At 43.1% G+C, this 12,677-nt stretch overlaps 1 protein-coding gene across 2 annotated transcripts in view; it reads right to left on the bottom strand.

The window, feature by feature from the left end:
- Positions 1–6,706, bottom strand: part of CDYL2 (chromodomain Y like 2) — a 222,333-nt gene extending 215,627 nt beyond the window's left edge. The window contains exon 1 of one of the 2 annotated variants that reach the window (XM_072635867.1): positions 6,476–6,706. In XM_072635867.1, the coding sequence (XP_072491968.1) occupies positions 6,476–6,499 (24 nt within the window). In that variant the 5' untranslated portion in view covers positions 6,500–6,706. The remainder of the gene's footprint in view (positions 1–6,475) is intronic. The other variant, XM_072635869.1, reaches the window with a different exon arrangement.
- Positions 6,707–12,677: the final 5,971 nt, after the last annotated feature.

The following is a 12,677-nucleotide window of genomic DNA, read 5'->3' as shown; positions in this document are numbered from 1 at the left end:
GTAAGAAAGACGAGAGCTCAAATTCTCTCAGACACATATAAGTTTTGTGATCCCAGGCAAGTCACTTACTTGGCCTCAGTTTCCTCATCTATAAGAAAGGTTGATAAAAGAGCAGTAACTCTAACATTCTATGAACTCTAACAATTGCAAGTAAACTTCTGTTTAGACACACGTAGAAATATTCTGCCAAAAACTTTGGATATAAATTTAAACATAAGTTTGGATATAGATTTTCTTCTAGAACTTCCACTCAATAGCATGTAGCATTCCCTCTGAACCCATTTGCCAACAAGATAAAACTGTTTGCCTTAGTTTCCTCATCTGTAAAATGAGCTGGAGAAGGAAATTGCAAACCACTCCAGTATCTTTGCCAAGAAAACCCCAAATGGGGTCACAAAGAGTCGGACACAACTGAAAGAAGTGAACAAAAAGCAATCAAGATTGCTTAAACTGAGCCCAATCCAGCATCAGACCTTCATCATAATGGAACACACAGAATTTTGGCTCAGTGATGACTCTGTAATTAGCAACAGTTCCAAGTAATGCTAGTTGCAGAGAATACCTCCTTAAGTAGTTTTGTCTAAAGTCACCCAATTCACCACCATAAAGATGGCAAAAAAAAAACCATTAGCCACTCCTTCAGTATCAAAAGTACAAGAGAAAGTTTGCTGCAATCATGTAAGGGACACCAGTGGAGCCCTTCTTAATCCCTTCTAAATGCAATTTCTTGAGAAGTCATTTTATGTTCACCTAAGTAGGACATTAATTTAATTCAGTCCTATCATTTAGAATGATCCCCATTTTATTTTGATTGCCTTTCAAGGTCAGTCAATGTACTCCAGCTCTAAAGATTTGTCTCTAAATTAGTGTAGTCTTGCTAAAAAAATGAACAAACAAATTACTCAATTTTACATTTGGAAATTTATATGCCAACAAATAACTCACATACCTTAATAATCCTTGATAATAAGTTTGGTCAACACATTAGTTTCTCCTTGTACAATGCATAATGTAGACAAAGGTAATAAAAATGTTGAAGCAGGTCATGCTCCAGTCAAGCAATTCAAACATTTTTATAATGACAAAGTAAATACCTATTGCTACAGGAGACCCATGACAGGCATTACACATCTAGTACAATTGCCTTGGACCACAGAAGTGATTATTACTGGATCCTGTCCATTTTCTGAACTTGAGGATGAACTCTGAGGTACTTAACTAGTCCCAAGGTACCTCTTAATAGTTCTATATGGTGACTCTAATTACAAATGATAAGGAGGCTATAAGGCTAGACAGCAGTTTATCTTTAAAAGATCTGAGGGTTTTAGTGGACTGCAAGCTGTGTATGTGCCAAGAGCATGGTACAGACACTATAAAAAAAAAGGCTAATGTTATCTTGGACTATATATTAAGAGAGCTATAACGTCTAGGAATAAAATGATAATCTCAAATGTTTTCTATTTTGACCATATCACATCTAGAATATTGTGTTCCGGGCACTTCAATCGAGAAAGGACATTAATATGCTGGAGGACATCCAAAGAATAGCTACCACGAAGGTAAAGGGACCATAAGAGGATAAGAAGGAACAGGGGATGTATACAACGGAGAAGAGAAGCCTTTTTCTGTCTGATCCCAAATAGCAGAACCAAGATTAATGGATGAGATAATCAAAGAGACAAATTTGGACTTGATGTCAGGGAAAACCTCCTAACAGTAAGAGGTATACGTAAGAGGAGAGGGCTGCTTTGAGTAGTGAGGTCCTCCTTCACTGGAGATCTTCAAGCAGAAGTTGGATGATCACTTATCAGAAATGGCATAATAGAGATTAGTTTTCTAGTTAGATGCCTTTCAATTCCAAATGATGTTATTTTGTGGAGAGGCATTGAAGTTTTGACAATCCAGTTTCCAAATTTCCAAGAGAAAGAATGTGAAACCTCTTAATATACGTTCCTCATGTCTTCACATTCCATTTGTTTCTCATGTCAAGGTCAGCAGGCCTTGAGGTGGTTTGTGCCCTGAGAGGGAGAGGGAGTAAGAGTGGAACAAGGCATACATTCCATATTCTAGTAAATGGTAAGTAAGCTCCTTGGGAGCAGAGACTTTCATTTTTGTGACCCTGGTGCTTGGGCTAAAGGCCTATTCCAATCCCTATTCTGTTGTGGAGATGACCCTTAAAAGCTGTCCATGTTGTTAATGCACACATATGTGTTTATGTGTGTATACACCGTGTATGTATGTACATGTATATATATATATATATATATATATGGATATATACACTGATATGGACATGGACACAGACACAGAAATAGACATAGACAGAAGGAATTCCCCACAGTGATGAAATTACAGGTTTTACTATAGTATTAGGATACTAATTCAGTAGTCCCAGCACTAATAATAGTATATTACATAGTCCCAGTAGTCCCAGAACTAATAATTGCAATAAAAGCATTTAATAAATGTTCATCTGAATTGATAAAAAGTTTCCCTTTTCTAAAAAGCCATTGTACTGATGTGTACCTTCACTGCCTACTATGAAATATAGAATGGGAAGGGACCTGAGAAATAATTTCATCTAAAATCTACATTTTATAGATGAAGAAATTTAAGATTAAGTGGATTGCACAGCTGAGACTTGAACCCAGGACCCAACTCCAAATTCTGTTTTCTTTCCATTATACAATGCTGCCTCTCTTCCATAAAGTTCACAAAATCACAGAACCTAAGAGTTGGAGGAGACTTCAGAGGCCAATCGGTCCAAGCCAAACCTAAACAAGAATAGTCTGGTATACTTCAGGCTTTGCTTGAAGACTTGTGAAGGGGAGTCCATTATCTCCCAAGGCAGTCCATTCCACTTTTCAATAGTTCTTATTAGGAAGATTTTTCTTGACATCAAGGCCTCTCTACAACTTTCTCCCACTGTTCCTGGTCCTGACATCTGAAGTCAAGCAAAAGTTGAACCCTTCTTCCACACGTTATTATTGCTTAGTCTTTTCAGTCATGTCCGACTCTTTGTGACACTATTTGGGGGTTTCTTGGCAAAGATAGTAGGGTGGTTTGCCATTTCCTTCTCCAGCTCATTTTATAGATGAGGAACTGAGGTAAAGATGGCTTATAAGTGTTTGAGGCCAGATTTGAACTCAGGAAGATGAGTTTTCTTAACTCCAGGCCTGGCACTATCCACGATGCCCCCTAGATGCCCTAACTCTTCCACTTGAAAGTCTTTAAATACTTGAAGTTATCCATCATGTCCCCCTTGAATTTCTTCTTTACCACACTGAACATCCACAGTTCACAGAATCAAAATTTGGTAGCTAGAAGGGACCTCAAAGGCCATTGAATCCACTCCATTTGCTTCTTAAAGGCAGAGATTGTCTTTTGCTTCTTCTGTATCTCCAGCACTTAGTACAGTGCCTGGAACATAGTAAGCACTTACGAAAAGTTTATTAAATTGAAGATTTTTAAAAATGAGGTCCAAAGAGATCAGATGACTTGCCCAGGGTCTTAAACAGCTAGTTTTAACTGGGATTCAAATGTAGGTCTTTCTAACTCCAAGTTCAGCACTCCAACCACCAAACTGCACTGACTCTTGATCCAGTCTTCATATGGCATAGTCTACAGTCCCTTTCCCCTCCTGGTAGTCCTCTTCTGAATGCTCTACAGCTTATTAACACCATTCCTAAGACATGAGTCTCAGAAATTAACACAATATTCCACATATGGTCTGGTCAAGACAGAATACAATGGAATTATCACTTCCTTATTCCTAGAAGATATACTTCTTTCTTTGCTGTTGACTGATATTGAGTTTACAATCTACTAACGCTCCCAGATCTTATTCCTATGAACTACAATATAACACAGATCACAGATTAAGATTGAGAATGGAAGGCCCTTCAGAAATCATGTAATTCAACTCTAATTTTGGAGAGGAGAAAATTGAGAGCAAGGGAGATTTAAATGACTCATCCAAGGCCACATGAGTAGCAAATACTAGAACCAAGATGCCAAATTGAGTTCTACCTGGATTCCAAATTCTGTATTCTTTTCACTATCATGTTGTCTCTTTCATGATCCACCCTGAACTCTGAAGTTGCTTTTTTAACTCAAATATAAGACTTCACCTTTATTCCATTAGTTTGGAGTCAGCTTAACCTCCTTGTCAAGAGTTTTAGATACTGCCCTCATAACTTAAGTTGTTAGTTATTCCTTTGAACTTTGGGTCATCTACAAATCTGAAAAACATGCGTTCCAGTTCTAAATGCCTGTATCAAGTCACTGACAAAAGTGTTGAGAAACATAGACTACTAGGACACTCTATTAGGGGCCTTCTTCAAAACTTTCATTGAATCATTAATGATCCTTCTTTGGGTCCAGCTTTAGACCAGTTCTGAATTCATTTATTTGTATGACTGTCTAACCCAACACCCTTCACCTTTTTCTAATAAAAACAGCATACTTTGTCAAAATCTAGGTGAAACATTTTGACAACATCCCTTTGAACTATCCAATCTAATAATCTTGCCTCCAAAAGGAAATAAGATTATTCTGACACGGCCAATTTCTGAAGCCATTCTGGATCTTTGTGATCCCTGATTCCTGGTCTAGTAACAATCCCTTTAGTATAGTCTAAAATTCTGCCAGGAATCCCCATCAAATCTCTCTTTGCTTTTGTTGGCTCTTGGGTCAACAATAATTGCCATAGCCTATCAATCCAATTGTTTTGCTACAAGGTCCAGATGGCTCCTACACATCATCTACATCAGAGAGTAAAAGGAAGGGTAACTTTTCTGTTCCTTCAGAAAAAGTCAGCCAAGGATCCATCTCACCTCCTCCCACTGTCATGGAAACCACCACTGGTCCACTCAAGCCTACCAGATGTCTAGAAGGCCCTCCTAAAAAGGAAGCTATATAACTTGGTCCTTTCATGTTGGCAGCTCTCTTTTCAATATCAACCAACCAAAGCATCTTCTGGAAAAGCTTCAACTTTCTGAGTAAGCCCAAGTTAATATGTAGGATGGGTGTATGGACCTTGTAGCACAAAAACTTGAAGTTTGTAAAGGCATCTATGGAAGTTCCTTCCCAATTAGAGAGAAAAAAATAGGCCATCCAGACAGAGCTCTTCCCATGATTCAGACAGGGGTTTGGAACTCTGCTAGGAGATGGAGGATCAAGGAAGTGGTCTTCATCTCTGCTGATAATGAGTTCTCATGTGCTCAAGAATATTTCACTATTTATCAATAGAAATTTGAACTGAAAAAGTCCTCCCTGGTCCTAACCAGCAACCTCCCTCCTAAGAGGTTATCTGTAGTAGTAGACAATGCTGGTCAGGAAGCCCGGGTTCAAATACTTGGGGATGAGAGATCCTGAGCCAATCACTTACACTTCTGGTACTTGGGGCAAATCTTGAAGCCCATACATTGCAGGAAAGATGCTGATTTGTATTGGTAGAGATGGCCTCACCTGGGGTTCCCTCTAGAAATGAAATGACTGATCCAGTCCCTCCCTCTAAATACTCTCCTTTGTCAGGTTCTAGTCTCCCACCCAGGAGGAAGGGAAGAAGGAAGGCATGTGAGTTCGGGCCAATGAAAGAAAACTCTTAGTTTTGGGTTGTTTATTCGTTTTTACATTAACATCCTCCTAAATGGTGTAAGAACGTCCTGCACAGGCTGGGACCCAGGTCCCCACCAGGCGCCAGGACCAAGGTCTCACCTCCATTCACAAGTTCTTCAGATGTCCCAAAACTTTCCCCGGCTGCCCATCCCACGCTGCTGGGCCCCCAGCCCCGCGGACAGGCCCCAAGGCCGAAGTCCCAGCTCCTCCGAAGGCCCCCGCCCATCCCCCTCCGCGGGCTCCTCGCTGGGTGTGGCATCCAAAAGCACACCTTCTGGTCCCCGGGAGCCCCGAGGCCTTCCAGGGGCAGCAGGTGTGGGGAGCCCCTCTGCCGCCCCGGACCCCCAGGGCCCCAGACCCGGGGCCAGCCGTCCAGGAGGAGCACGTCCGGAGGAGGAGCTCCCGGCGGCCCCCCGCTCCCGGCCAAGGCAGGGGCGGGGAGGGAATCTGCCCGAGCCCCACGTCGCGCTGCACCCCCGGCCTCCGCGCAGCCCTCATCTGCAAATCGGGCACGTCCAGCTCCGACTTTACCTGGACTTTCTGCACTCCGAGCCGCCGCGGCTCCTCGCGTAGTAACACCTCCCACAGGACCGCTAACTCTCCCTCCTCCCTCCTCCTCCTCCCTCCTCCCCCCCTCAAGGCCTGGGGCTGGCGCAAAGTAGCCCGAGTTCGAGAGTGGGGAAGAGAAAGCGGGAGCAAGAGCAGGAGAGGGAGGGAGAGAGGCAGGGAGGGAGGAAGGGGAGGAGGGAGGGGAGGAGGGCAGAGATCGCTCCCTCGCCGGCCCTGGGCCGGCACAAGTCCGGAGGTCCCCGCGCGCGGCCCCCCGCTGTGCCCGCGGCCCCCCGCCGTGCCCTACCTCGTAGAGGTCCCCCGAAGCCATGCTGGGCTGCGGAACTTGGCTGGCTCTGGGTGCGTGTGCCCGGGGCTCCCCGCGCCCTGCGCCCCGCTCTCGTCGGCTCCCTCGGTCTGCCGCCTGGCTCTGCTCGCGGAGTGTGAGTGTGCGAGTGTGTGTGCGTGTGCGTGCGCGCGCGAGGGTGCGAGTGTGTGTGCGCGAGTGTGTGTTGAGTAAACTGTGTTTTTGCAGAATGACAGGCTCCGGGGCTGCCTATGCGCAGAATCAGAGCGAGAGGCGGCGAGGCTGGCGTAACAGCAGAGGCGGCAGCGGCGGCGGCGGCGGCGGCGGCCCCCCCTCCCCGCCCCCCACCCGGCGCGAGCGGGAGAGCGCAGCCCACCTAGCCCCGCTCAGCCCGGCCCTGCCGGCGGCGGCGGCCCGGACCGCGGCCAGGCGCCCCCACCCCCGCGCACCCCCCGCCCGGCCTCGGCCCCCGGCAGACACGCGCCCCCACGGGGAAGGGGAGGAAGGAAAGGAGGAGAGCGCCCCGCCCCGCCCCGCCGGCCTCCTCCTCCTCCTCCCCTCCCCCACGCGGTCCACCCCCCCCCCCCCCCTCCAGGGACTGGCCGAGGCCCGCTGGCCCTCCCAGGGCTGTGCGAGGAAGGCAGGACGCCGAGGGGGAGAGAGCTCGGGAGACTTGGGGTGCAGTCCCGCGGGTCTGCCCCCGGCTAGCCCCGTGACCTTGGGAAAGTCACTTTCGTTCTGGGCTCCCCAAAATGAGCCTGGGGTGACCTGGAAGGCCCCCCTCCGCCCCAGTGGCTGAGGTGCCAGGGGCCTTTTCAGCAGCTGCATTTCCACGTTGCGGGGTCCCTCGGAACTCCGGCCGTCCACGTTCTAAGATGCCGTCCACCGTGGGTCCAGAGAGCACGGCCTGGCCCTGACGCCGCGCTCTAGGACCTTTCCTAGCCTGCCAGGACCGTCTGGTCCTGAGGCTCCTTCCCACTCTCGGACCTCCCGTGCCAAGTTCTGCGGTCCTCCCCTTCTGGGGCTACAAAGTAGCCCTGCAGCGTGGCCGGGGAGGGGGCGCCGGGGTCTGGCCAGAGACGTCTCGGACCCTTGGCTCCCCCGGAGCCAGCCCCCAGTAGGAGGAAGGGGAGAAGAGGGGGGACAACAAGGGCTCATCCCCTACAAACATGCCCAAGACCCTGAAGGAAGCCCACGGTTAGAGGGCTGATGCTTAGTGATCCTCCAGAGGGAAGGAGATGAGTGTGGTGGAGGCAGTGCTGGACTTGGGCAGGGGGGACAGGTTAGAGTTCCTGCCTTGTCACTATTAGCAGTGTGGCCTTCTGCAAATCACTTCCTGTGGTTGAACTTCAGTTTCCTGATCTGTAACATAAGGGAACGCCAAAGTGGGAGGATGATCTCCCAAGCTCTTTTGGGTTTCACCATTCTAGGGAAGAATTTGGAAAGAAGGTGTGCGGTACCAGCCTCCCTAGGGCCTGAGTCCTGAATCCAGGTGAGACAGTGCCCCAGGAAAAGTGCCCTGAACTTGAAGACCACTTGGAGAAGGCTTCTCCCACGGGGCAAGTAAAGAGAAGGGGCTGCAGTTTTTATCATCACCACAGTTATTCTTTAAATTCAACAAATGTTTAGGCAGCATCCCCTTGTGCCAAGTGATGAGCCTGGTACTAAAGGGAAAAAAGGAAGAAAAAAAATGCTGTTCCTGCCCTCAGAGAGCAAACAATCTATCAGGGAAACAAACAAATTAAAACTGAGGACAGCAGAATGAAATAGACTTACATGATCTCCAAGACCACGGCTAAATGTTGATCCTCTGAGGGGTATATAAAGAGATAGTCAAAACTTTTGGGAGACAGAAACTATTTATTTTTAAATATCTGTAGAAGCTTGGTGGTCATAAAGTTTCAATGATACATATGTCTAAATAATAATAAAATTATATTTTTCAGTTCTAAAATCCATTGAAGAGGATGAAGAGTTAATGATGAAAATGATGGTGATAAGTAGAGTAATAATAAAATAGGAATGATAGAGATCCCCCTACTCCCATCATTAAAGTCCTCTCCAGATGCCTCATTGAGTGATGGGTTCTCAAAGGTCATGTAGGAGGAGCAAAAGTTCTGCCAATTGCTACCAACATGGAAAGGCTTCCCAGGTCCAATAACCACATGGCTTGTTCAAAGACCAGCCTAGTCAAGTGTAAAGAGTAAAATCAACAGACTGGATGTGGGTTGTTGAACTGTTGAGATGCAAAACTTCCAGAAAACCATCCCCTAAATCACAGAGTCTGTATTCTGAATCATTGGAGAAAGTTCCTATACTGAAGAAATCACAGATCCCTAAAGGACTGAAGTCATAGATAGAGTGGTTATAATAAAATTTCTCTATTATGACTCTTCTTCTCCCTTTAGAATAACCCCCCTCAAAAAAATACAAGATTTTTTTTTGAGAGGCAATCATTCAATTCAACAGACATCAATCAGTTTCATACTATAGTTAAGATTTTGTAATAGGCAATAGGTGAAACAGAGGTAAGGGAAAAACAGCTTGGTGAAATAGAAAAAAAAAAATGTTGGATATGGAATCAGAAGACCTGAGTTCAGCTTTGGATTCTGGCTTTGAGCAAGTAGCTTAATCTCTTTGGTTCTCCATTTCTTAAATTGTAAAATGGGGAGGTTGGACCAGATTCAACTAGATGACTTCTTAGGTCACTTCCAGCTCTAAATCTATGATCCTGTAATCTTAAACTATAGGACTTCCCATCATGGAATTCACATCCTGGAGGAGATTGGGAATATAATACAAAATAGAATATGAGTACACGTGACATCTATGAACGTTGTTATTTATACATAAGCTGGGGGCAGGAATTGTGTCATTTCACAAAACTATAAGATTCTAGAGTTGTGAGGGACCTCAGAGTCCATCCCACACCCAAACAGGAATCTCCTCTATAACACAGAAAAGTGGTCATCATACCCCTGGTTTAAAGAGATCTAGTAATCTACTCACTACCCCCAAAGATGACCAGTTCCAAGTTTTTACAGTTCTGATTGTTTCAGTGATCAACTTTTTCAATGCACACCCCCAAAAGGATCTGCACTACCACATACTCTACAAATGGTCCTTCAGTCTCTGCTTGAAGACTATCAATGAAGAGGTAGCCTTTTTACTTTTGTATATAATTCTATTATGGGGAAAACTTTTCTTCCCCTTACATGTCTGTTTCTCTTTTACTGCAACCAATTGTTCTTAATCCTGCCCCTGGGGCGAAACAGAACTTTCTTCTCCAGGTCAGCCCTTCAGATAAATAAAGAGAGCTATCATGTCCTACTTAAGACTTTTCTATTCCAGTTTTAAACATCCTCATTTTTTTTAACTAATCTCCATGTGACATGATCACAAGGCCATTGACCATCCTGGTCACCATTTTCTGGGGAAAATTAGCTTGTCAATTACCTTCCTCAAAAGTGCCACCACAATACTCCAGATGTAATCTGACCAGAGCAGAAAATAGTATAGCTCTCACCTCCAGACTCATGGGTGTTATACCCTCTAAAACAATCCAAAAAATCACTTACTGTGTGCCAAGTCCTACGCTAGGCATGATGTACAAACATAAGTAAAATTATCTCTGTCTTCAAGAAGCTAACATTTCAGTGGGAAAGATGACATGTACATGGAGAGAGAGGTATACGCAAAATACAAAATACACAAGTTTACCTTGGATAGGAATCACATCAGATATTGGTGGCCATATTGCACTGTGGACTCATTAGGTTTATAATACCCTGAAAACCGCAGACTTTTTCACCCGACTATTATCTAGACATGTCTTCTTTTTACTTCTGCAAATATTTATTGCATTTTTAAGTCTCATATCCCTAGTTTGCAAAATAAGAATAATATTTACATTACTTTCATGAAAAAAACACAATGTGAGGAAAGTGCTTTGCAAGCCTTAAAACACAATGTAAATAGAAATTATTATCATTCTTTACAGGTAAAGTATTATTTATTTTTAATTCCATTGTAGGACTTTATGTTTATTTCTATTAAATTTATCATGTATAATTGGTCCAACTTTTTTAGACTGTTGAGATGTTTTGAATCCTGACTCCATCACCAAATTTGTTAGCTTTCTCTCCTTCTCAGTTTTGTGTTGTTTTCAAATTTGATAATCACACCGTCTGTTGCATTGGTCAAGTTGGGTCATCTAAGTGGTCCAAAGGATGAAGCACAGGACTTGGAATCAGGAAGACCTAAGTTGAAATCCTGCCTCAAACACTAGCTCTGTGACACTGGGCAAATATCTTAATCACTTTGTGACTGTTTCCCTATTTGTAAAACAAGGATAATAGTAGCACCTCCCTCACAAGGTTGTTCTAAGGATCAAATGAGTTAATATATATAAAGTGCTTCATAAACCTTAAACAGCCATAGGGATGCTAGCTTTTATTATTGATGAAAATGTTAAAATAGCAAAGGGCGAAAAGTAAATAGCGGCAGAAATCCATTAACAATCTATCACCAAGTTGTTGGGACCCATAAATGACTATACTGTGGGAGTTTTGAAAAATAATTCAAAGAATTATGAATTCAGCTAACTATACTGTTAGCTGTTCCACATCTCTCCATCTCATCCACAATGATGTTAGAAACATAAAATGTTTTGTGGAAGGTTGTCCTTACTATGTCAATATCATTACCTAATCTCCCAGTATACTGTCCTTGTCAAAAAAGGAAACGAGATTAGTTTGGTATAATCTGCTTTTGATGAAGACATGCTGGTATAGTGATGCCCATTTCCCTTTATAAACACTCATGAACCTTCTCTAAATATGTTAGAGTTTTGCCAATAATCAGAGTCAAGTTCATTGACCTATAAATGGGATCAACATTTCTTCTCTCTTCCTGGAGGCACCTTTCCTGTTTTTCACAATCTTATCAATCTTTTTATTTATTTCATTTATCGATCTCATTTTTTTTTGCATCAACTTTGTGTGTGTGTGTGTGTGTGTGTATGTGTCTATATCCTTCCTCATTTCCCTCCCCTTCTAATAAATTAAAAGGAAAGAAGGAAGGAAGGAAGGAAGGAAGGAAGGAAGGAAGGAAGGAAGGAAGGAAGGAAGGAAGGAAGGAAGGAAGGAAGGAAAAAAGAACATCAGGAAAACCAGCTAATGCTTTAATTTACTTTGACAGTGTATGCATATTTCATATCCAGAGTCCCCTTAGCTCTACAAAGAAGAGAGAAGCTGAATGTCTCAGCTCTTCTCCAGGACCAAGCTCTTTGGTCATTATAATAACTACATAATATTCTTTTATCTTTTTACTGTTCTTCTCCCTCATATTATTGTAGTAACTGTGTATATTGTCTTCTTGGTCAGCTTACCTTTGATCTGCATCACTTCATATAAATCTTTTTCTTCCTTCTCTGATACTTCACAGTAATAATTTTTACAGTGCAACTATATTCTGTAGTATTTATCTGCCACAATATTTTTAGCCATTCCCCATTCTACAGACATCTATTTTGTTTTCAGGTGTTTGCTATCAATTTTTGGTATATGTGGGACCTTTCCTTATGTCTTTTTCTTCTCTAGAGTTTATTGCTAGCAGTGGGATCTTTGGGTCAAAATATACGGTCATTTTTTATCACATATAATTCCAAATTTCTTTGGAGAATGGTCAGACCTATTCATAGCTTTCCTAAATCCTTTTCCTCAGCCTTTTCGATATTAATTATTTCCATTTTTAATATTGTTTTCTAATTTGCTAGGAATAAAGTAAAACCACAGAGGTTGGTCTGTGGGTGTGTGAGTGTGTGTGTGAGTGTGTGTGTGTATTTGACATTTTTATTAGTAATTTGGAGCAATATTTCATATTGTCATTAATAGTTTACAATTCTTTTGAGAGCTATTTGTTCATACAATTTAGCCAGTTATCCTTATATTAATTCCCTATAAATCCTGGATATCCAAAACTTATTAGATGTCTCTGACATAGAGAGCTTTTTTTTTAAACAGTGCTTTCTCTTCTTATTCCAGCTGCATTGGTTTTGTTCATGCAAAAGTATTTCAAGTATGTGTAAGCAAAATTATTTATCTTTTGTGACTACACTAACCCTTTTTTGTGGGTAAGAATTCTTCTAGTCACAACTCTAAAATACACCTGATTCTGTTCTTTTAAAATTATTTTCTTATGA

Source organism: Notamacropus eugenii, chromosome 1 (genome assembly GCF_028372415.1).
Source record: "Notamacropus eugenii isolate mMacEug1 chromosome 1, mMacEug1.pri_v2, whole genome shotgun sequence".
Classification (NCBI taxonomy): Eukaryota; Metazoa; Chordata; class Mammalia; order Diprotodontia; family Macropodidae; genus Notamacropus; species Notamacropus eugenii.
Note: the sequence above shows the minus strand (reverse complement) of the source record. Positions and strands in the feature narration are given on the sequence as shown.